The sequence below is a fragment of the Diachasmimorpha longicaudata genome, chromosome 5 (assembly GCF_034640455.1).
Source record: "Diachasmimorpha longicaudata isolate KC_UGA_2023 chromosome 5, iyDiaLong2, whole genome shotgun sequence".
NCBI lineage: Eukaryota > Metazoa > Arthropoda > Insecta > Hymenoptera > Braconidae > Diachasmimorpha > Diachasmimorpha longicaudata.
The window spans coordinates 10,108,609-10,130,752 of record NC_087229.1 but is presented as its reverse complement, the minus strand read 5'-3'; the positions used below and the strand labels follow the sequence as shown (position 1 = coordinate 10,130,752).

At 38.9% G+C, this 22,144-nt stretch overlaps 4 protein-coding genes and 1 long non-coding RNA gene across 5 annotated transcripts; 2 read left to right on the top strand and 3 right to left on the bottom strand.

Annotated features, from left to right (window-relative positions):
- The first annotated feature begins 94 nt into the window (after positions 1-94).
- LOC135163016 (SUMO-activating enzyme subunit 2) lies at positions 95-3,531 on the top strand. Its single transcript, XM_064122120.1, has 3 exons — positions 95-332; positions 471-625; positions 1,619-3,531. Exons 1-3 carry the CDS (start codon positions 189-191, stop codon positions 3,369-3,371), a joined length of 2,052 nt encoding a protein of 683 aa, XP_063978190.1. The 5' UTR covers positions 95-188; the 3' UTR covers positions 3,372-3,531.
- Positions 3,532-3,715: 184 nt separating this feature from the next.
- Positions 3,716-5,938, bottom strand: LOC135163031 (carbohydrate sulfotransferase 11-like). The gene is made up of 3 exons (XM_064122154.1): positions 5,494-5,938; positions 4,454-4,717; positions 3,716-4,210 (listed from the first exon to the last, which is right to left on the bottom strand). The coding sequence occupies exons 1-3, from the start codon at positions 5,889-5,891 to the stop codon at positions 3,832-3,834; spliced, it is 1,041 nt and encodes a 346-aa protein (XP_063978224.1). The 5' UTR covers positions 5,892-5,938; the 3' UTR covers positions 3,716-3,831.
- A 150-nt stretch (positions 5,939-6,088) lies between these two features.
- Positions 6,089-15,390, bottom strand: LOC135163021 (UDP-glucosyltransferase 2-like). The gene is made up of 7 exons (XM_064122129.1): positions 13,819-15,390; positions 12,702-12,977; positions 10,803-11,001; positions 10,061-10,237; positions 9,533-9,850; positions 6,683-6,911; positions 6,089-6,595 (listed from the first exon to the last, which is right to left on the bottom strand). Exons 1-7 carry the CDS (start codon positions 14,038-14,040, stop codon positions 6,454-6,456), a joined length of 1,563 nt encoding a protein of 520 aa, XP_063978199.1. The 5' UTR covers positions 14,041-15,390; the 3' UTR covers positions 6,089-6,453.
- On the top strand, positions 8,715-10,442 carry LOC135163043 (uncharacterized). Its single transcript, XR_010299058.1, has 2 exons — positions 8,715-9,342; positions 9,427-10,442. It is a non-coding gene; the product is annotated as an uncharacterized LOC135163043 (long non-coding RNA).
- Positions 15,391-15,586: 196 nt separating the features above from the next.
- LOC135163033 (pinopsin-like) lies at positions 15,587-22,013 on the bottom strand. Its single transcript, XM_064122157.1, has 6 exons — positions 20,830-22,013; positions 20,284-20,378; positions 19,710-19,820; positions 19,260-19,519; positions 17,348-17,463; positions 15,587-17,270 (listed from the first exon to the last, which is right to left on the bottom strand). Exons 1-6 carry the CDS (start codon positions 21,007-21,009, stop codon positions 17,055-17,057), a joined length of 978 nt encoding a protein of 325 aa, XP_063978227.1. The 5' UTR covers positions 21,010-22,013; the 3' UTR covers positions 15,587-17,054.
- Positions 22,014-22,144: the final 131 nt, after the last annotated feature.

Here is a 22,144-nt window from a genome sequence, read left to right as displayed (position 1 = left end):
AGGTGGGTTTTTGGCACGTCTGGATGTAGCGAAATATTTAAACTTGATTTCAACACAACTGAAGTTGTTTCTAATCGATTTTCTAGTCTAGCCAAACTGACCAAAAAAACCCCTAGGTGCGCCAGAAAGTTCCTACATGACGCACGAAATTCCGGGAGCATGCCTGTGCATGTTTAGTCCGTGTAAAAATGGCCGCAAGTGTAAACGGTGTTTTTCGCAAGGATTTGCAGGATGCTATTTTACAGAGTAAAGTCTTGGTTATCGGAGCTGGTGGCATAGGCTGCGAGATCCTAAAAAATCTCGTGATGACTGGCTTCAAAGACATCGAAATTGTGAGTATAAATATTGAGTTTAAGGGGTTAATACATTTGCCGCGTCCCGATGGGGATGTTGTGGCACAGAAATCCTTGACATTTCTGTCGTTCTCTCTGACAATTCCACAGTATTTATCACTTGCGCTTACCTTTCAGCTTGATCTAGACACAATTGATGTCAGCAACTTGAATCGACAGTTTTTGTTCCAAAAACAACACGTGGGGAAGTCCAAGTCTGCGGTGGCACGTGAAACGGCGTTGACGTTCAATCCTGATGTTAAAATAGTGTCGTATCATGATAACATCACGTCGTAAGTACTTTTAAAACTCGAAAAAAATACATGATCAGTGCCATTCCCAGGACGAATCGAGTACAACGTTTCACATCGTTCATCACATTTCGACTATCCCACCCATCAAATGAAATTATCCTACTGATAGGATCCATTCTCATATTTTAACCCGTCATTTACCGAATTAAGTTTCGAAATAACATGAAGTTGGGAGGAGGATCTTCATCGACTTTAGATCGTGAATTTGAATATCCCCGCATAATTGACTTATTGGTTTTACTTAAAATTCCGAGAAAAGTTCTAGTGCCTCGGAAGTCCCCCGAGATTTCAGTCATCAATATTTAATCATAAAATTTCCATTCACTGAATTAATTACGAAAATTTCTCTACGGAAATCTTTCCGAAACCACTGAATTACTTGGTTTATGTTAAAGTTCGTCAAGTTTATGCTGAACTCTCTTCTCCCCTTCCACTCTCTGGTGAAACTAATTTAGGGGAGATGAGACTACCAACGAGTATTTTTTCATAATTTTCATCTACGCGTTTATCGAGAGAGCAGAAGCCAAACGAGGAAAGTTTCGGAAAGGACAACCGCACAGATGATAATAATGGGGCAAATTAATTCATAATTTCCTGCATGTAATACGCGCTCATGAAAATTCAGAAATCGAACGGTAGAAGTACCTAACGAGTCGGTTATTATTAATCACTAATGTAAACACGAACTGTCAAAGATAATTTTTGTCCACTGTAGAAAGAGCTTTACGCCCTTTCCTTCCAAAATTGCATGAAATTTCATTAATTCCTACGTAATTAGTAACTAAATCCTTTCCATCTTGATGAAATGTCCAGAGACATTGTAGACAACCATCAGGAAATATACCCGTGACTTATTACAACAGCACTCTGCTATTCCCCACGTGACAGCGCGCACTGTCTTAATGACGACTAATTCCAGCATAAAATTTTGCTCTCCCCCAATTAAACGTAACATCCCCTTTTCTGTCGCAGCTCGGACTACGGTCTCTCTTTCTTCAAAAGATTTTCCCTCGTGATGAATGCCCTAGACAATCGTGCGGCACGTAATCACGTGAATCGAATGTGCCTCGCGGCAGACATACCCCTAATCGAGTCTGGCACGGCGGGTTATGATGGCCAAGTTGAACTGATAAAAAAAGGTCTCACTCTCTGCTATGAGTGCCTACCAAAGCCCACGCAGAAGACCTTCCCAGGTTGCACAATCAGAAACACCCCGAGCGAGCCAATACATTGTATTGTCTGGTCGAAACACCTGTTCAACCAGCTGTTCGGTGAAGAGGATCCCGACCAGGATGTCTCCCCGGATACAGCGGATCCAGAGGCAGCGGGCGATAAGGCTGGAGAAGACGCCTTAACGTCAGAATCAAACGACAAAGGAAACGTCGAGAGAGTCTCCACACGTCTCTGGGCGCAGGCCAGTGGTTACGATCCTGAGAAGCTCTTCAATAAACTCTTCCACGATGACATTAAATACCTGCTCTCGATGGACAATCTTTGGAAGAAGAGGAGACCACCGACACCTCTGGACTGGAAGAATCTCCCCGACGTGGTGGCTGGTTGTAGCAAGGAGACAGCAGATGAGACAGGGCTCAAGGATCAGCAGAAGTGGAGCATCGCAAAGTGTTCGGAGGTCTTCTCCAATGCTCTGAAAAATTTGAAAAAGAATCTCGAAGTGTTGAGGGAAAAATCACCAAACGATCACTTGGTCTGGGACAAGGATGACCAAGACGCAATGGATTTTGTCGCAGCTTGTGCCAATATAAGAGCCCACATCTTCGGTATTCCCCAGAAATCGAGATTTGACGTTAAATCAATGGCTGGAAATATAATTCCAGCCATTGCTACGACAAATGCAATTGTCGCTGGTGTAGTTATTCTCCATGCGTTCCGAATTCTGAGGGGTTTGTTCGAGGACTGTAAATCAGTTTACCTCAGGCCACGACCCAATCACAGGGGTCAATTATTAGTGCCGGAGAAATACGTTAATCCATCGAATCCAAAGTGCTATGTCTGTGCTCCCACACCGTCTGCTGTTCTAGCTGTTGACACGACGAAGATGACAATAGCCGAGTTGGATGAAGTAGTGCTCAAGGGACGCCTCAATATGATCGAGCCAGATGTCATGGTCGATGGCAAAGGAATTGTGTTGATAAGCTCCGAGGAAGGAGAGACTGAGGAGAACAACGGCAAAATACTTGAGGAGCTTGGGGTCAAGGATGGGACTATTCTCAAAGTCGATGATTTTCAGCAGAATTACTCGCTCACTGTTACTGTCGTGCACCGAGACAAGCCTTCCTCGAGGGGTGATGAACCGGATTTCTTGGTTGTCGCCGACGAGAAGGACTTGAAGCCGAAAGAGGAGGAGACGAAAGAAGAGAAACCGTCGACTTCTAATGGACAAGTTGATGATGTTGATGAGGATGATTGCGTTGAGGTCGACGTCGAGCCTTATCAGATCCCTGATGAAGTGACTGCGAAGAAAAGGAAGACTGAACCACATGTCAAGGACGTTCCTAGCATTAAAAAACGAAGGACTGAGCGTCCTAGTGCTGATGATGATGATTGCTGCATTGTCGACGATGGGGGGAAGAGCGAGAAACTCCCGGGGGTTAAGACCCCGCAGAAGAGGGCGAGAACCTCCACCGATGACGAGTGCCAGATTGTATTCGATGAGAGCAACGAGGTTACCGTTTCGCCTATGAAGAAACTTAATTCATCTAATTGAAGAGGACAAGGATCGTCCTCGATATTTTTTGTAAGTTTTCTTTTGATACATAGACACGTTTTTTTTTTTCTTTCATGACCGTGGGAGCGGAATTATGCAGTGTTTAAGAATATGTGTAGGGGAGATTTGAAATGAGATGAATAAATCACTTCCATTTGTATGAATATCGTTTTTTTAATCTTTATGAGGCCCTAACGTTGCGAATACTCGATGCAAAAATATTCAGTGAGGGCAGATATTTGATTTTTTAATTTTTAAAGTAGTAAAATGACACTTCGATTTCATTTCTGGATGTGGAAATAATTAAATGGTACAGTTTCGTAGAATAACGAGCTTGCACGCCATTATTTAAAATATTTTTATCTTTATTTCATGAAATATTACCCAGCGCCGAGAATAACGAGATGAAAAAACGAAATTGCGAAAGGAAAGCCATTATTTTTTCGGAATAACAACAAGTCTAGAGTCTCTTGCACGCCTCGTATGTACGCAGGCTGTAATCAAACATGTCAAAGTCGAACCTATAGCGCTCGTACAATTTCTCTATTGTATCCACAGTCAGTGTCGATAAATAATTGCAAGTACGTTTAAAATTCGTCGAACCCCCACGCGTTTGCCCCAGTTTCATCAAGTTTTCTCTCTTCCCTGTGGGATTGAGTTTCCTAAAAATACTGTGAAATTCTTGAATCGATGCATCATCAAGTTTCAGAACATAATCGAAATGCATTTGACATATTGAACAGTGAGAGTGATATGGACTCCAGTGCTCGTCTTCATTCTCGTCCGATTGTTTCAGCAGCCATCGCACGAACTCCTCGAATGTTGGGACAATTTTCAATCTGAAATGTAAACGTTTTGGATAGTCCCATACATCCATATTAATTAATTAATTTTTTTCGCATCCAGGTTTCGACTGTAAGTTACAGGAGGTCAAAATACAAATGGGATATTTACATTTTAGGAAATGAAAAAAAGTTGGACGCGCTGATCTAGCTTATTATAATTTTTTCCATTTCCCGTATCGACAAGAAAGTCATGAATATTTGGGAGTCGTTATTGTGGGAGGGTCATATATGATTTACCTTCTATTGTTATGGAATATTCGCTGCATTGGACTTTGAATTGTTTCGTTGAAATGGAAAAGCTCAGGGCGGGTTACGGAGAATATTTGCGGGGCAAACATCCAGGCCTGGGCGCTATACTTGGAGTTATCCTCGATTCTACTCCTGTAGGAGGACACCAGCCGCTCGAAAGGATGACGGACGGCTAGGAATTTAAATATTTCCATGTCGTCTATCAAGTTTAGTAACTCTTCTACAGTCTCGGGGGATAATGACTCACTTCTCCTAAATAACGGAATATTTTTTTAAAATTAAACTGGCATGAAAAAAATTATTAGAGCAGAACTTAAGAAAAAAATTAAAATTCGTGACAAGGAATGCGTACAGAAAACGCTATATAGAAAGCTATAATCTCATTTTATTCTACATAATAATTTGTATTGAACTTTTTCTGGAAAAAAGAACAGTGAAGCTGCGCAATTTGTCAGTTGAATTAGACAGAGACTAACGGAATTTTCAGCAGTCCTCGATGGAGTAATTTATCTTCTGCAGCATTTATAAAAGTTTCCTTATCTGCTACACGCGAGAACGCTCATTGAAAAATTTTTCCCAACTCGAATTGGCGAATTTAATCTTACAACTTGCCTACGGCGATGTCTCTCCCTCATTCGTATCGGAAGGAAATTACCCGAGTTGGATAAAACTGGTCTCATTCTGATACTTGACAAAGAAACTTGGAAATGCCATCGAATCCGGTAAATCTCGATTTATGACCCATTTGAGATGATCGAAGTGAATAGGGAAGTTGCAAAACGAAATTGACCAATTTATTTGGGAATTCAAATGACGAAATTTTGGTTATTTGCTCGTAACATTTTTTGCAGAAATTTCTACAACAAATCTATGATTTTCCACATGGCCAATTTGATTATTGTATCAATTAAAAAAAAATTATTTTCATAATCTTTCCCGTGACTCTTTTACCTGCCATAATTTCAAAAAAATTGCAATCTAATAATAAAACGATTGCAAGCGAAAAAAAATCCATTTACAATATTTACTTGTAATAATCCCTGTGGATCTGCATTCCCCGAAGTTCCGCAAACATTTTAGTGAAGCTCGTTGATGCAACTTTTCGAATCCAGCAGAATAGCGCATTGTGCGATGGAGCATGAAAAAAATGTTTCCTCTCCAAACTGGGTGTTTTATTATATTTCTCACAAACACTGGCAATACGCTGGAGGGACGATTCAATTACCTGCGTATCGATTGATGTATCATACGTCGATTCTATCGAAATGGCACTCAACGTCACTGGAAAACTCAAATGGCTCGGCTCGTGGTTCACTGATCTTTCGCTATACGACTGATTAATCTTGATGAGAAGCACCAAAAGGCAAATTGAAATGTACAAAATCAAGCAGAGGGCATATTTTGGGAGATACTTTTTTGAGCTCATTCTGAAGACTGAGTTAATGGTGCCGTCGATGAGACAGTCCTTTCTGCGAGATAATTATACTTCCGGTCTCTGCAACGTTGGGTACATCTGCTAGGCGATACTACTATCAGCAGAACTATCTTTGTCTCTTCAACAATGGGAACCATCAATTTTCCTAAGGGTTTTAATTTATTTGGCGCAAAAAAATAAACAAGATCAACAAACCTGTTTTTTTTTCATTTATCTTTCATGTATTAGCCGTCACATACATCAAAAATACATTGTACAATCTCTGTTAATAAATAAACAATTAATTTCACTGGAATAAGGGAAATGTACAAAAACGTCAGTAGTGATACGATCAAAAGACAAATCAACTCAGTACCTCCGCAAAGATAAACAAACGAATGAAGTAATTCTTGTGCTCTATCCACCAGATGTTTTTTACATGAGAATTTTGACTGAAAGAATTTATTCCGCAAAAAATATTCTCGTAAAATTTCCAAAACCCAGCGATAACCCTTGTAAAGAGTTGACTTGTCTAATTTCCGCATTTTGCTACAGAATTACAAGAAAAATAATATCAGTCAATCTTTCCTTTTACCCTCTGCTCACCCCGTGAGGCTTTTCGCGGCAATATGCGAAATACCTGGACAAACAGTACAATCGCAACTGCATAAAAAGCCAGTACGTCGATCGAGTAATACCTGACAACTCCCATGTGCCTGCAAAATAGAATAAGATTACAGATTAACAATTAATCAGTCGAGATTAGCAGGAAGTTCCCCGTGAATTATTAGGATAGGGCTTACCTCGTGGAGCTTTTCATGTGTTCGGCCCCACGATGTCTAGCAACATACTCGACCCACCAGATAGCAAGCTCGCTTGAGCTCAACGGTTGATCCTTCAACAATGCACTACGTCTTTTAGCAGCTTCTTTGTATGGATTATCTCGGATAGATGCCACTTTGAGAATTGCCTCGCGGAGTCCAGTTATTGACAGATTTTCCAAATTTATTACTCGAGCGTAACCCAATTTTTCTGGACAGGGGAAGAATCGATAGATTTTTTGTTCATCGATATTATTTTGCGATATAAAAAACATTATTCACTCTTGTCTATAGAAAATTATATTACAAAGTTAGCGTCAATGGATTAATGTTTTCCGAGAGTTATCTGTAATTCCTCTGAGATGAAACGGATGTGTTTTTGGAGGGTGCGAGTGCAGTTGGGGAGCGATTCATATCGAGAAAGGTTTTGCATTAAGGGATTGAAGTTTTTGATATCTCCATATTCTTTCAGAAAGACAAGTCTTCGGAGGCTTTTCACATCGCGTTCGGAGAAGAATAACGCGAGACGTGAAAATTCTCCTGTAACTGCTGTCTGCAGAGAGAGATACGACACGTGCGAAACTCTATATAGAACGTGGCATTGAATATCTATTGAATTTTCAATTAGTTTTTAACGGACTCCGTTGGAAAATTTATAGATGAAGTTATTTAAAGTAAATTTAAAGTTACTAGTTATGAGGTGAGATGAATTAATCATGAGGTAGGCCACAACTTCTCGACTCACTCTCAACTTCCGAAATTTAATTAAGCCACTTTCAAAAATGATTTAGAAATTAAAGTGGATATTGCCCGGTTCAATGTTGAACTCCGCGGTTTCCAGAAATATCTCTAGGCTCAGGTTCATTCTTTTATTGTATGAGGTAACAGGTGTATGGATATGATTTCCTGGGAGGTTTGTGGAGGTGAAACTAGACTTTTCAAGCTTTCGTTTATGAGAAGTCCTAGGAGCAGATCTAGAAAAATTCTTGAGAAAATTTTTTGTGGGGATTCCCTCGCAGGAATTTTCCATAGAAAATTCCATAGGAAATTCTGCCGTATTTTTTTCTACATATGAATAGAACTAATCGAATATTCAATAACCGCATAAAATAAACGCGAAACAGAACCGCGGTATATCTGAATGTAAACACACAAAGTCCTGTGATATTGGAAATCGTTCAATATTTGTTCATGAATATCACCGGAAAATTTATTTAACTCATGTGAATTTTTTGCCCCGTCATCCGCAAACAGTCGCTACCCTTCCGTGAAGTTTCAACAAGTAACTCCTATTGTGTCCTCAAAAAACTTGCAGTGGACCCTTGACATGTTACAAAAGCGAATGATCAAATAGTTCAGCATCAGCAAAAAAATATTAAAAAGTCACCGATGACGTGCAGCAAGAATTATGTAAAACTGGAGTTTAATTCAACTTTTGATTACCCTCAACTCTCAGTCGCTGCATATTTTTCATTGTTCATTTCTCGCTGTTAACTGGAAAGTTCGTAAATTAATTATTCAGTTCTCAAACAGGAATCCTTTATTATTCGTCACTGGAAAATACATACACTCGAGGGCAAAGAATGTTCAGTAATTTAGGAGGTATTTAATTCGCAAAAATAGAAAAATTGTCGTTTCAAGTTACAGGAGGTGGGTTAATTAATTGAATCAACGAGGCATGTGCGCAAAATTCATGGAAAATGAGACATGTTTTTTTTTCATTGAGTTCTTCGCTTTAACTTTACTGAGAAAATCGCAGACGAAAAAGAAGAAGGAAAATTCCGGAGGCATTTTTTGCTCATTCTTCGTTATGAATTAAATTTTTACGGAGGCCCTATGAAATTTATTAGACACCACAAACTCAGTGAGTAAGTCAACCCAACTTTTAACTGAGTTTTTCAGGCGTATCTTCAAATCAAGAAGAGGTAGTAAATTTTTTTGAATGAGTTCATAACTTATGCGGAAACATATGAAACATAATAGGATTTTTTTTGTTTCTCATTTTGTAAAAGAATAATAAAAATAACAAAAAATTCCTGACCATTGCGTTCTCCCCTAATTCATGAAATTTACTTTCGAATGACACGGCGGTGATTTACATTGTAATAGATTCATACATGCAAGCTAGTGAATACATTCATCTAGTATTCAGATGGAAGAGAGACATTCTGACATCTGCGCCTGAACTAAAAATTGTAATGCAATTTTTTAAAAGTGAAATACACGCACGACGTGAATTCTCCAAGAAAAGTGCACGTGATTGCGAGATTAGCGAAGTGCTTCAAAAATTCAATACAATATAACATTCCATTCATCCAAGAATCCATTTTTAACGCAAATTCCACACGAAAATGAGTGACTAGGAAGTCAGAATAATTTTTGCGCAGATGTTCGTGCAATTTTTTCCGGATTTTTTTTACATTCACAACGTCAGGCACGGTATATTGCACGAATGCGGAAATCCTCTTTCTGTCACGAAAAGGCTCACAATGGAAATCACTTTGGGAGGATTGCCCAGGACGATGTGGAGCAAAAAGAACGAGTGTTGATGGAACACTGCGGCATATACCGTATCCTCAAACAAGAGTTTTCTGGTTTTAATCCGTTGAGATCACTGTGCAAACATTTGGTGGAAATTTCAGGTGTATTTATTCTTTATATACTTCCACTGATATTTCAAGGAACTTTATGACAGAGAAAGTAAAGTCTTTCGGGGAAATCAACAGGAACTGACAGTTTTGGGACCACTGAAGTTATGCCATTCGGCCGCGGTGGATTAATTCATTAAAAATACCAAAGACCGACGGAGAAAATTAAAATGTTCAGACATACCAGCCTGAGCAGCATTTCCATCGTGATCGCAGAAAACAGGAAGTACAAGAGTGGGTGCAGCATGGTAAGCTGCCTCGTGGAGTGACAACAGTCCCCCATGTGACACAAATCCCCTCAGATCCTTGTGCCCCAGGAGCTCCTGCTGGGGCCACCACGCCCCGGTTCTGATATTGCTCGGTAAATTATCAATTTTTCCGCCTTCCCATTTCCACACGACATTGAACGGCAAAGTCGCGAATGCCGCGACAAACATCTCCCTGAGGCTGTCGGGCATTCCCGAGGCCCTCACGGACGAACCCATGGAGACAAATATAAATCCTATCAACATAAATACATGATTTTTTCCCGTCCGTCAATACCACGGATATTTCCATTAGCCGGGTCAATATTTACAAGTATCCAATCTTGTTTATTTTTTTTTTTTCAATCCTTGTGTGTATGTCCAGCTTGAAATAAAAATAAGAGACTAGAAGAGGATACTGCTTGCGTAATTTTCAATGAAAAATTCTAGGATTTCTTGAGGTGTACCTTTTCGTAGAAATGATTCCAGATCGGGACTCAGGCCCATGGGTGGACGACAATGGAGGCAGGCGACGTTTACAACATTCGATAGATATGGGAGAGAGTCTGCTACTGCGTAATGACTGTTCTGGAGGGTCACTGGCACTTCCGAAACTAGTTCTCGAACATCCGGCACTTGGTACCCTGAATCATCAGGTGAAATCGTTGACAGAAATTATTGGCTTTCGATGTCTTGCGATGTCATGGAAATTTTACCAGATTTTTTTATGGCTTTCGAACGGTAGCTCTTGTAATTGTTCAAAATTAACTTTACAATATTCCCGTCTAATGTACAGTTCAATATTTGGTTTTTTAATTTTATCTTGAAGAATAAATCGGTGATAAAACTTTTACGTCAATTTTTTATATTCGAATTTCTCCACCTGATTCTTCCTTCATGATAACATCTCTGGATTATTACGTACACCTCGTCGCGGGCGAATCGCGTCATTTTTTTCCCCCGAAAGCCCCACAAGGAACCCATGACATCCTCAAGATTACATGAATCATCTTATGTAAAGACATGTTTATTCAAAGTTGATTAGAATTTCGCCGGCTCTTTCCACTCTCTTGCATGCTCGTCCAAACTTGCTGCCTCCGCGTGTCCCTGAACTTCCTCTTCCGCTTCCTTAACTCTACCAAGCTGGATGCACTAGCTATGATTAACTGAGGAAGAATATCGCGAAGAGGATCCGCTTAATTAACTCACCCAAATATTTGCGTAACGTCGGCTGAATGTAGTTTGTGGTCATGAACCAGTGCATGCATTTGAGAATGGAGAGACAGGCGACGTTGACGATCCTCTCCATATAGTTCATATCCTGGGTGTAGCCACGACCGAAGTAGGGGGTGATCGACCACGGGGAGGGGTTACCCTGGAGCGAGATCGAGCCCTCGTACAGGGCAACCTGCAATCAATCAATGTTTTTAATAATATCTGATCAACAAAGAATGTTCTCTCCATACCGGGGATCTCATGCCTCAGGGTTGCCCGTTATGCCCCTGAACTTTTCAAGATATTCCGAGAAGAAGTTTCACTGAGTGAAAATTTCTTCGTCTGTGGAGTTATTCGACCGAAATAAATTGTCGTCTTCTCAATAGAATGGAATTTCCCGCTCTCTTGGATGGAACCACCTGAACCCACCAATCTCACTAAGTTCAGAGAAATGAAGAAGAATTCTTCGTGAAATAGTCGTGAACTAACCAAACGTGAAATAAGTTACACTCTGCATATTTCTGCACATTTAGTCGTGTTGACAATGAACGGTTCCGAGCGAATATTTCTCAGTGAAATTTTATTCAACTGGGAAATTCTTGGTATTTTTTGCCCGGAGAGACGGACTTGGGCCGATCTAGAAAGAAATAACTTCTCTAGGGGAATCCTTCACTTGAAGGACATAAATTTCGTTAAATTGACTAGTTTTTTAATTGAGAAAATATTTCCCTCATTCTAAAAGAGAATATATTTAAAACTGGTGAGTTATTTCTTTCGATTAAAATATTTTCGCCGGAATACCTGAGCTCATCAATTTCCAACGAAAATATGACTGAAATAAATTGACAAATTTCCAATGGAGAGTTGTATTCCTTTGAAATACATCCGAATTTAATTCAATAATTCTTATTTTAAATTATGAAAAGTCATGGAAGAGCGGCGCTTCGAGACTTTCTCAAGCTACTACAATTCTATTCATCACCAAATTACTAGGGGCTGCCTTTCAACATAAATATTCAATTAATCAACTATCGGCCGGCATCTACCGAGCGTCGATATAAAACACACGAGTTGACACCCTCCACAGTTGTCGAAACGCGTACAGTTATGTGGCACGTAATTGATCAGATCGGTGTGTCGATGATGTCCCTTCCGACGAGGCCGGAGTAAAAGATGAAACATTGTAATTAAATTTCTGAAACCATTCAAAACTCTCGAATTTTTTATGGCATTTGGCTTTCTTATGAAGTGGAGCGTCGTTGGTCCCTATTCCCGAAAGTGATTTCTAAAAAATTCTGTGGATTTTCCAAAACCGGGGGAAAGAACTTCATGGAATATATTCGATCAAATAATTTTTGAAATTTCGCACAATAGATTTATTGGAAAGATTGGCATGCCCTTTAGATTTCTGCCCGAGGGTTGTACACATCTTTCATTTTTAACGTATCTCAAAGCTTTAAGAAGCCATTACGGTACTTCCTGAACATCTCGAAGTTTCCACTTTTCCTCCATCCACTATAGCGCTGTGGCCAAAGGATTAGTATGCCCACTGCGCATCCCATGTACGAGGTAATAAATAATTTATGAACTGAGAGAAAAGAAGATTCCGTATCAAAAACATAATGTCCGGTACTAAAAGAATAACATGTTTATATCCTATGCACTCGTACATTAATGGAACTGCGTCCTCACGTTCCTAATTATATTTAAACAGACGGAAAAATATAAAGATTGTTTTTCCTGAAAGTCAAACAAACCCTCGAAATCAATAGGTGATTTTTCCATTGTTTTCTCGTCTCCTCACACGACAAATAAATGACATTCAAGTGCAAAAATATCTCGGGAGACATTTCAATTCCCCGTTCAATCTTGTCGGTTCGCTAATCAACTCACCGTATTCAGCATCATGGTCGGTATATTTTCCCTGTGGATAATTCCCAGGAGACATTCTGGAAATGCTCCGTCGATTACGGCAACGTCCCAATGCTCCGGAGCATCCTCCGAGGAAAATTCGGGTCTCCTCAGTCCGGCAATTGAACTCTCATCTCTCAATAGTGCTTCGCAAGACTCCCAGCCGTATCGCATTGCATCCCACGGTGAAAGTGGCAACTCGTTTCTGTATCGCGCACCAACAAGATCCCATTCTGATGTGTAGTTGCCGATGTAAGCCTTTTAGAACATCGTAAATATTTCACTTCAGGTGTATTTGCATTTGACAAGAAAGAGTAAATACTGTTTTATGGATATTGCGGGGAAATTTAAGGAGTGAAGGGAGACAATATGACTCTTTTTTTTTCGCTGGTGAACATTTCTCTTGACACTTGCAAAAAAAAAGCTGATCTATTTTTTCCTAATTTTAAGACGCAATATTTCTTCGAAAAAAATTATATAAATTTTCTCCTCAAGTTAGCGGAATTGAGACAAGTTTCCAGTGCGCGAAAAACGTGAACTCAATTTTTTATGTAGTGAAACTATGCAATCTTGATTTTACAATTATCCGACACGACAATTACCGGCCTATCAGAAAGATTCAATTAGTCTTTGCGACTTTGAAAATTAGACAGTGCACTTCGTGTTCATCCTCCCACAACAATCATCATTACCCTCAGAACTTTTAACAATCTCGGAGTTTGTCGAGGAGTGGGAAAGATTCTTCCGCAGAAATATCCGATATCTTGTTTAAATAATGAACAGAAATAACATTGGAAAATCAGGGAATTTCGTAGAAAATTCTAGTGGTTTTCCCGCGACTCTACTCAAGTATTTCCGAGCTTCATAGCAAATTTTGAAAACCTCGAATGTCACTCAATGATGCCAAACAATATTCTTCACAAAAGCACTACCAGGATCTGCGTTCCCCCGAAATCCACTAGAATTTCCCATCAAATCAACCAGACTAAGAGAGTAAAAATCCACCCTGTTTCCCTCCATTCAATTCCCGAATATCTGATCCCGGCATTCACTCAACTGATTCGAAAATCCCTTATCGAAAATTAATTGAAAAAACCACCTCAAGAATGGAAGGCACCATCTCCCGTAGTCCATTGTTGGCTGCTGGCCCGGGAAAAGCACTGACGAGAGTGACATTGTGTCCTCTCACCCTCAAAGCACTGCCAAGCGCAACAAATGGTACAGTATGTGACTTGGTGCCACCCATAGTAGCCAAGAGTACATTGTAACCACTGGCAAACCCAGTGATAGAGCACAGGATGATCATCAGATCCTTCAGCATTTTGTCTTCACAAACGGATGCCCTGAAAGCTCGACAGATAAACCGCTGCAAATACTGTCTTCAGCCACTAGTCAGGGATAATTTATAGAATGCAATGACAACTAGTAGACTCTGTCCTCTTGCAGTGGCTTTTCGCCAATTCACCTCTGGTTTTTGTTATGTTAAATAATCCCTTGTCATGCTAAATTAAAAACTGATCGGGACATTTATCATCGCAAAGTGATTCCATTGAATTCACATGAACAAACTCCACTCATTCATGGTTATTTAAACTTCAAACTCACTCCAATTATTTTTTACTATCTCATTTTTCATTTATTTCGTTCCACCTAATTATTCATTTATTCTAGTAATTTCGTGAATTTAAATAATAATGTACAGTGATAATCACAATTACTCCACATTTCACAATATATTCGTTTCACGATTAAAAACACTTACAAATCGCCACTCACGGATTATTTATTGTAATAAAATATACATCTTTTTATTGTTTAAGCTCTGGTATTACTTTAGGTCGCACTTCAACTCTGGAATTTTTCATCCGCTCAAATCCGGTGACGGAAAATGATTTCTTTATCGGCGATCTCCATGATATACTTCGGTAAGGAAATGAGGAAAATTCAGCCCGAGAGTTCTGCTTTGGAATATTCACGCGGAGCGTGAAAGTTTGACTGACCACTAGTCGACGATCATTGGGCCCCCGAGGAGAGACAGAGAGAGAGTTTTGCCTCCCACTTTTTAAAAAAATTTTTTTCTCCTCTGGGGAAGGGGTTTATCTCAATCGTTTCATTTTCACGAGCAGGTGAACTACGGCCGAAGGACTCTGGCTCTTATTGCGATAGAAAACAAACGATTTTTGAGGGAATTGTGAAAAAGAAAGTGAATCATTCGGGGGAATGAAAATTGTTTATGGGAAGGGGGAGGCGGATGTGAAAGAAGAAATTACGGGAGAAAGGATATTGGTGTGATTGCTTTCCTCGGATGGAGGATTGTAGCGCGAGTGCAGATTGGGATCTTACGTTTGTGAGGATCTTCACTGTTGGAGACATTTTAATTTCATTTCTGAAATATAAGAGCATCTAGCCTTTCCGGGCATTTTCCCGAACATCTAAAATTTTCCTGAAAGTCCTCGAGGTTTTTAAGAGCCTCCAAAATTCCTACAGAATCGTAGAGAAATTTCTCAAGTTCCCCCAAATTTTCTAAAAATTCTGGAATTGGTTGTGTTTCTAAAAAAAAACATGACCAATTCCAGCCCAAAAATAAATTTTTACTCCCGATTTGGGAACAATAATATTTTTTTCAGTGCAACGATCGATCTGAAAGGTGATCCTTCGAAGCGTCCGCAGCATAAAAAATAAAGAAAGTGAAACAGTAAATAACGCAATTGATTATTATTTCGTAGGCATACGCTAATTCCGTTGGTACTGTTGCACAATGGGGTATTCCGTACCTGCGTAAAATACTAATTAACGGTATTTGCAAAAGCGAAAATACGGATTGGAATGACAAACGGGTTACGGCAATGGAGACAGTGGAGTGTAAAGACTGGTAGTTGGACCTATATAGAGTAAACACCTGGTGACTGAGTGAAATTGCGGACATCTCGGTGGAGTGGCAACGATACCTCTCGTAATAATGTCGGATGGTCAAACACGGTGTACCGTTATATTTTCGCATGATTGAGCGATGGATAGTCCACCCACAATTCTGTATTCAAGTGATGAATCACTCAGTGATGAATGTTGATTCAACACTTTCGTTATTTTTTCATTTATTAAATTGTTGTTTGCAGAGTGGATTCTTTTACTTTCGAATTTAATGAGATTTCGAATCTTTAAGAAACCGATGGACTGATTTTTTATTATTCCTGTGGAATTTCCTGGAATAACTAGAAAAATAAAATCATTTAAATTAGCTTCTGAACCGTCAATTCCCAATCTTTTAAATATTCCCCTAAAAATTCAGTGGAATTATAAATTATTGAAGTAATTGGACTGAAATTGAGACTCCCCATTACTTTTTTCGTGAAATTCGGAATTCCCAAGATCTTAATTATCTCGGCTTTTGATGCGGAAAGCAAATTCTCTGAAAAGACCCTTTGACATTTTTACGTGGAGCCCCTCGTTAAAGAGATAATAACTGATTGAAAAAAAATGAGTTGATAATAATTTTTTCGTTATTGCCCTCCACTTAACAAGGAAATGAGGGAGTTTGGGAAAAAACATCAAAGGACCTTCTCTGCAGAGAAGAAAATTTCCCATGAAAAATGTCTCATAATTTTTCCTCCGACGGCCATTTATTGCGGGGATAATTGGGTGTTTAATGAATAAAAATTAGATTTCTGACGTTTACCACTTGACTACTGAACCATAACGTCTCTCAGAACCTATTGACTTTATTCACAGCAGTTAATGTTTATCACGGTAAAATGAATCCACATCTGAGAGACTGGAAGACCTGATGATGCGACGATATTCCTGGTTTCGATGTCATTTTATCATTAACATTTAAAAATTTTTTTTTCAAGTCAAAGACATTCATTTCTCTTAACAAATGCCACAAATGTGGTCACAAAGACATAAAATGGTTTTCTAGATGCGAATGACTTCTTTTGGCCCAGGAGCGCGTGAAAAATTACAAAAATAAATTTTCTCGAATAAAAGGCTCCATCCGCTTTCTCTCAAACGTCTGGGGCAAAACAGGACATTCTCAATTTTTTTATTTGCGTGTGCAATAAAAAATCAAAAAGAGAATTCAGTGAATTCGATGGGAAATTTCATTAATTTGTTTCAATAGTTGAGTGAATTCTTTGACAACTTTTACAACGAAAAAATTTTGGAATTCTTTTTCCGTATCATTTTTTTTAATTTACTCAAAAAATTTGGAAGAATTCGAATTTTGAATAATTCTTGTAGCTAGATTCCTCAATGATTTTTTTTCACACACGATAAGCCCCGACATTCTCAATTAACTTTGTTCTTCATCACTAACAACTGTTGACAAACGTGAGTTCAATTTCTCTCGATTCTGGTTGTCAAAACGATACCAGTCGTTTGACTGCTCACAGCTCCCTTACTCCTGCTGCCCCTGACCTCCTTGATACCCAGTAATTTTTTAACTGACTGGGAGAACTGGGCATTCAAACCGGCGTAAATAATTGGATTATAACATATCGATGATTTTGCAAGTAGACTTGGTAATACACCGATGAGCGGTGATGGTTGAAACTGAAATAATATGCTGATCAGCTCGCGGTATTAACTTATTGATGGGCTTTAACTCGATTTCATTGCTGTTAACTTACGTAGAAATATTGAGCTCCTAGTGCCAGTATTGCGTATGGTGTCCAGGCAATGAGAAATGCCGTAATCATTAGTGCAACCATTTTCGTCACTTTTACTTCACGTCTTCGTGTACCACCTGAGGAGGAAAATTAGCGTGAATCGAATGGCTAGGAGACTGATTTTTTTAGCGAAATAAAATTGGATAATGTAGAACTGTTTGTTGTTTACTTATACAATAAATAAATTTGATCAATAAGAGATACAGAATTGTTATTGATTGAATGAACGAAAGTGCAATTTCTCCGATATCTTCCAGTTGAACGAAAAAACATCCGACTCAATTCACCCTCTAGTATTTCCATCTAGATAAACTATAACTTGATTAATTGAAATTCAAGCATTATTATCAATTTTACATCACAGTGAATATCAGATTCACGGAAAATTCTCGCATTACAGGGAGAGAAAAATTCAATAACAATGATGTGATGGTGAATGGTCCGGTGCAGTTCTCAGCACCCGAACATTTTTTATTTTTTTATGCTATTTGGATTATTGGAGTGCATCGAGTGGAACCACAATGTGAACTGCGTGCGACATTCAACGGATGCACCGGGTAAGTGATGAAATGTCATAGTATTCATGCATATTTTTTATTCAAATGCATTATTATTTACTGCTCCAAAAATGATTACCGTAAATTAAAATCTGAAATACATTTTTAAACAGTTACTGTGAATAAAAAAAATTGTGGTGGATCGATTGAGAAAAACTTGAATATAAACTTCGTAAGGTGAAATTTTTCTCCCAAAAAAGTCTATGGAAATTCACTAGTGAATGGTCCATTGAAACCGGTATGTCTGCAAATCAGGCGAGGGAAAAGGCTTCTTGTGGTTGTGTCAAAAAGTAGGACGAATGAAGTTTACGGTGCCGCGGATTTTCTGCACTTTTCTATTGTAGTAAAAGTCAACTTCAGTGAAGTAGTCAACAATGTTATGAACGCCTGAGGGTGAACCACGTGAATTTATGAAAATACTTTATCGATAGCTGTCCGGCATCGCATCACCATCAACAATATATATGTGATCGAAGATAATTCAGATCAAGACAATGCTGGATGATTTATCAGCCGCCAGAGAGTGGGTGCAAGTGAAAAAGCCCCTCATGTGGGCAGACAAAACGGAAATTTGCAAAAAATTCGTAGAGATTCGAAATATTTCTCAAAGAATTCGCTAGCTTTTCTCTCAAATTTTGAAGTACATGAGTGAGTGAATTCCAGAGCGGTTCAACGTTAAGTAATCATAGAATTCTTTGATCAAACGGGGCTGGAACACTTGTCTTGGTGAGATGCCCGCGGCACTCACAAAGCCTTTTTCCTTCGGAATCGCTCAAAAGTGAAAGATTACTTTTTTGACAGTATCTCCCAATGCTCTTCATATTCCGGAATATTCATGTGAGATTATCTGAACCGAAGTTGAGTGCCCATGCTCCAGAAATTCCCACAACATAATAATTCAACTACCGACCCGAACATTTTCCCCCGACATCTGTTCAGAATGAGTTGAGACTCGACAATGACGAGACGTGAAACATTTCTACATCTCAATAACAAACTTTGCTGCTTTTTTTCAATTGTAATATTCAAATGCCTCGCGGCGATAGCAATTTTTCATCATTGCCTGGGAATTCCAGAGCAAATGGAGACAGACGGAAAGGGAAAACGTGAGAGGTGAACAATTTGAAATATGACACGAGAAAAATTCCGGAATAACGAGGAATTTATACTTTAAAAAGTATTTAGTTTTTAAAAATGTATTTAACTGCTCCTATTTGTGTATGAAAAATATACATATATTTATCTGCTAGTGATGAGTAGAATCACAATAGAAAAGTTCTCGATATTTGAAAATTAATAAAATAAATGATAAATACCTGTGCGTTTTTTAACTTTCTTCAGAGTGGCGATAATCCCAAAGTAACTAGCCGTTATCAAAATAACAGGTATAATCATTCCGAAAAAAAATAGGAATGCAATGTAGGTATCACTGTGCGTCGCGGGATTATGGACCTCCCAGGAAACACTGCATGATACATTACCCGGCTCGTATCCATAACTGCCCCAACCAAAGAAGGGCGGCAAACTAAGACTGACAGCGTACACCCATACAAAGCCACTCAGTATCACGGCAGTTCTTGAAAAATACATGAGCAATTCGTTGTCCAGAGAGTATTTATAATTGACAGGGGGATGTAAAGTGGTGGAACAGGATGAAAAAAAATTGGTCGGAAATGATTTTGAAATTCACAGTCACAGAACTCAGAGAATATGAGTGGGTGTCGGGTGATAGGGAACACAATTTACTTTAACAAAATATCACCCACTTTATGTTCACACTGAACATTGGCCTCACGACGAAAAGATATCTCTCGAGTGCCATCATTGTGAGATTTCCGATGCTGGCGAAGCCCAGGGTAGACATGATCCAGGCATACCTATGAAATTTCACGTCGCAGCAATAATTGGTAACAATAGATTCGTGCAATTTAATATCCGGATCTAACGAGCAGGAGGAGTATTCTGACACTGTATTTGGTTACTCGATGATTTAAGGATTGAGGTGCACCGCGCACAGAGAAGTGTTGAGGAAATATTTGTCAATTATCGAGAAAAAATCCAGTGTTTTAAAAAAGTTTATAGACCAAACCTCTGAGAATTTCGTAAAAAGTTCTACTGGAATTTTATTGTCTTCTAATATTAACAAAGACCCTTCGAGGTAACCAAAATGACAATCTGAATAATCTCCGGTTCTAGGACCAAATTTCCCGTGTAATTTTTTAATGTTAAAGTTACTTTTGAAATTAATAAAATAAAATCAGTTATTCGTCGTAGACTTTCGCCTACACCTAAATAATTTGCGTTGGGGTGTGTGCATGAATTGCTGAACTGCATATTTACCATAGGCACGTGCTGTGGCTCCAGTACCACCCGCCCTTCACTGCCGACACGAGGGCTAGTGGGTTGCCGAAGAGCGCAACCAAAAAATCACCGAACTACAAAATATTGAGAAAAACACGTCTTCTTCGTGTAAAGGTATCCAGGAGAACAATCCCTGCAATTAAATGTGGTTGCAAAGTCTTACGATTTTTGAGCTTTTTTTCATTACAAGGGAAAATCAATTCCACTGGGTTGCCACCGTGAAATTAGTCTAATTAATTGAAGATTCTACATTAAAGCACAGACATCTCTCTTCTAATTATAATAAGAATGTCTACGATTACACCCGCAAAAATTGGTTATTGGAAATTAATCTAAATTAAATATAAAAATAAATCAATAAAAATTGGAAGGAAAATCACTCTGGTACTAGTTTCCTTAAAAAGCTCAGGAAATCAATTACTCGGAAACCAATTGAACTCCAGGGGCTGTCTCACTTAAACATCATGAATTGAACATATTAATGACGATTGAAGCACAATTGCAAACTTGCACGCAATCACGTACCGCTAAGTTCCAAAGTATAACGTTAACCGGGGTCCAGAGATGGTGGTAATCACTTATAATGATTATTACAACCAGTAGATTAAACGTAAAGCCACAAAATCCAATTGCACTTAGAACAACCGCCACCCCCGTGGCCGCCTCACTACTCAAACTTTTTGACATTGGCGTTTCGTTGTCCATAATTTTGGTTTATTATAAAAATGTGTAGAAAAATATTTTTACAATTTTTTAATTCGATACTTGGTGACCGCGATTTCGTGGTGCCGCGTGAAGCGCGTCTGGCTGGTTCCTGTCTTTGAAAGTTTCACCCCCTTATATACCGGCTTTTGAAGGCTTCGGGGTGGATTTTATTCGGCATGCGCATTTACAGCGTGAATCGCTTTTTGTTCAAATGCCCCGGGTACTCTGTGAAAAGGGACGAGGTGAGAGGAGGATTGGGGACGATCCCGAGATGAAATGGTCGAAATTCTACCAAAGAAAAACGAGTTTATTTCATTTTGAGTTGAAATTATTTTCATGATGAACCATTGCAGAGGAAATTTCAGGACATTGGATTCTGGGACTTTTGGAGACATTCGAGACTTGTGGAGTTGAGGGTATGCAAACAATTTTGATCAATTTTGATCCATTCCCTTAAAAAATAATGGCACTCGAATTTTTAGATTTTTGAATTTCTTTCAAAAAGACAAGAGGAATAAGAACATGGGAAACCTGTTACGCGAAATAGCAAATCAAAAAAAACTTCAATGAAAAATCTAGTAAGCCTTTTCGCCGAAATAACCAGTCATCATTAAGTTAAAAAATCCAACACGCTACGCTTCGCTTCTATTGATGCTTGAAATATTGATTTCCGGTAATTTAATCGCCTGGCCAATCAAAAATTCCAGAATCTTCATATCGCATTGATGCTTCGGAAATAACATCATCCAATTGTTACATCAAAAAGAGTTGAGCCGGTTTAACGAGATTAATGGATGATGCTTGTTATCCCTGAAACTCGTTGCAGATCAAACGTCAACGCATTTAATTAAACTGAAGAGGCGAAAATGCCTCTAACGAAAGCCCTGGCCAACCCCATGAAAAAATCTAAATAAAAATTCGATTCCCCTCTTCCGATCCTCATTTCATTCAACAAAACTTTTCGTTTACACGCTATAATCATTTAAAGCAAGCTGTAGTTGGCCCTGATCCTCATCTTTGGCCTCATTCTCTTGTTTCCCACTTCTAAATCGAAGCTTTCGTAATTCGTATTCATTAAAATGGGAAATTATACATTTTTTGTGACAGGGTAGCTAGATATCGTCTGAAAAAAAAT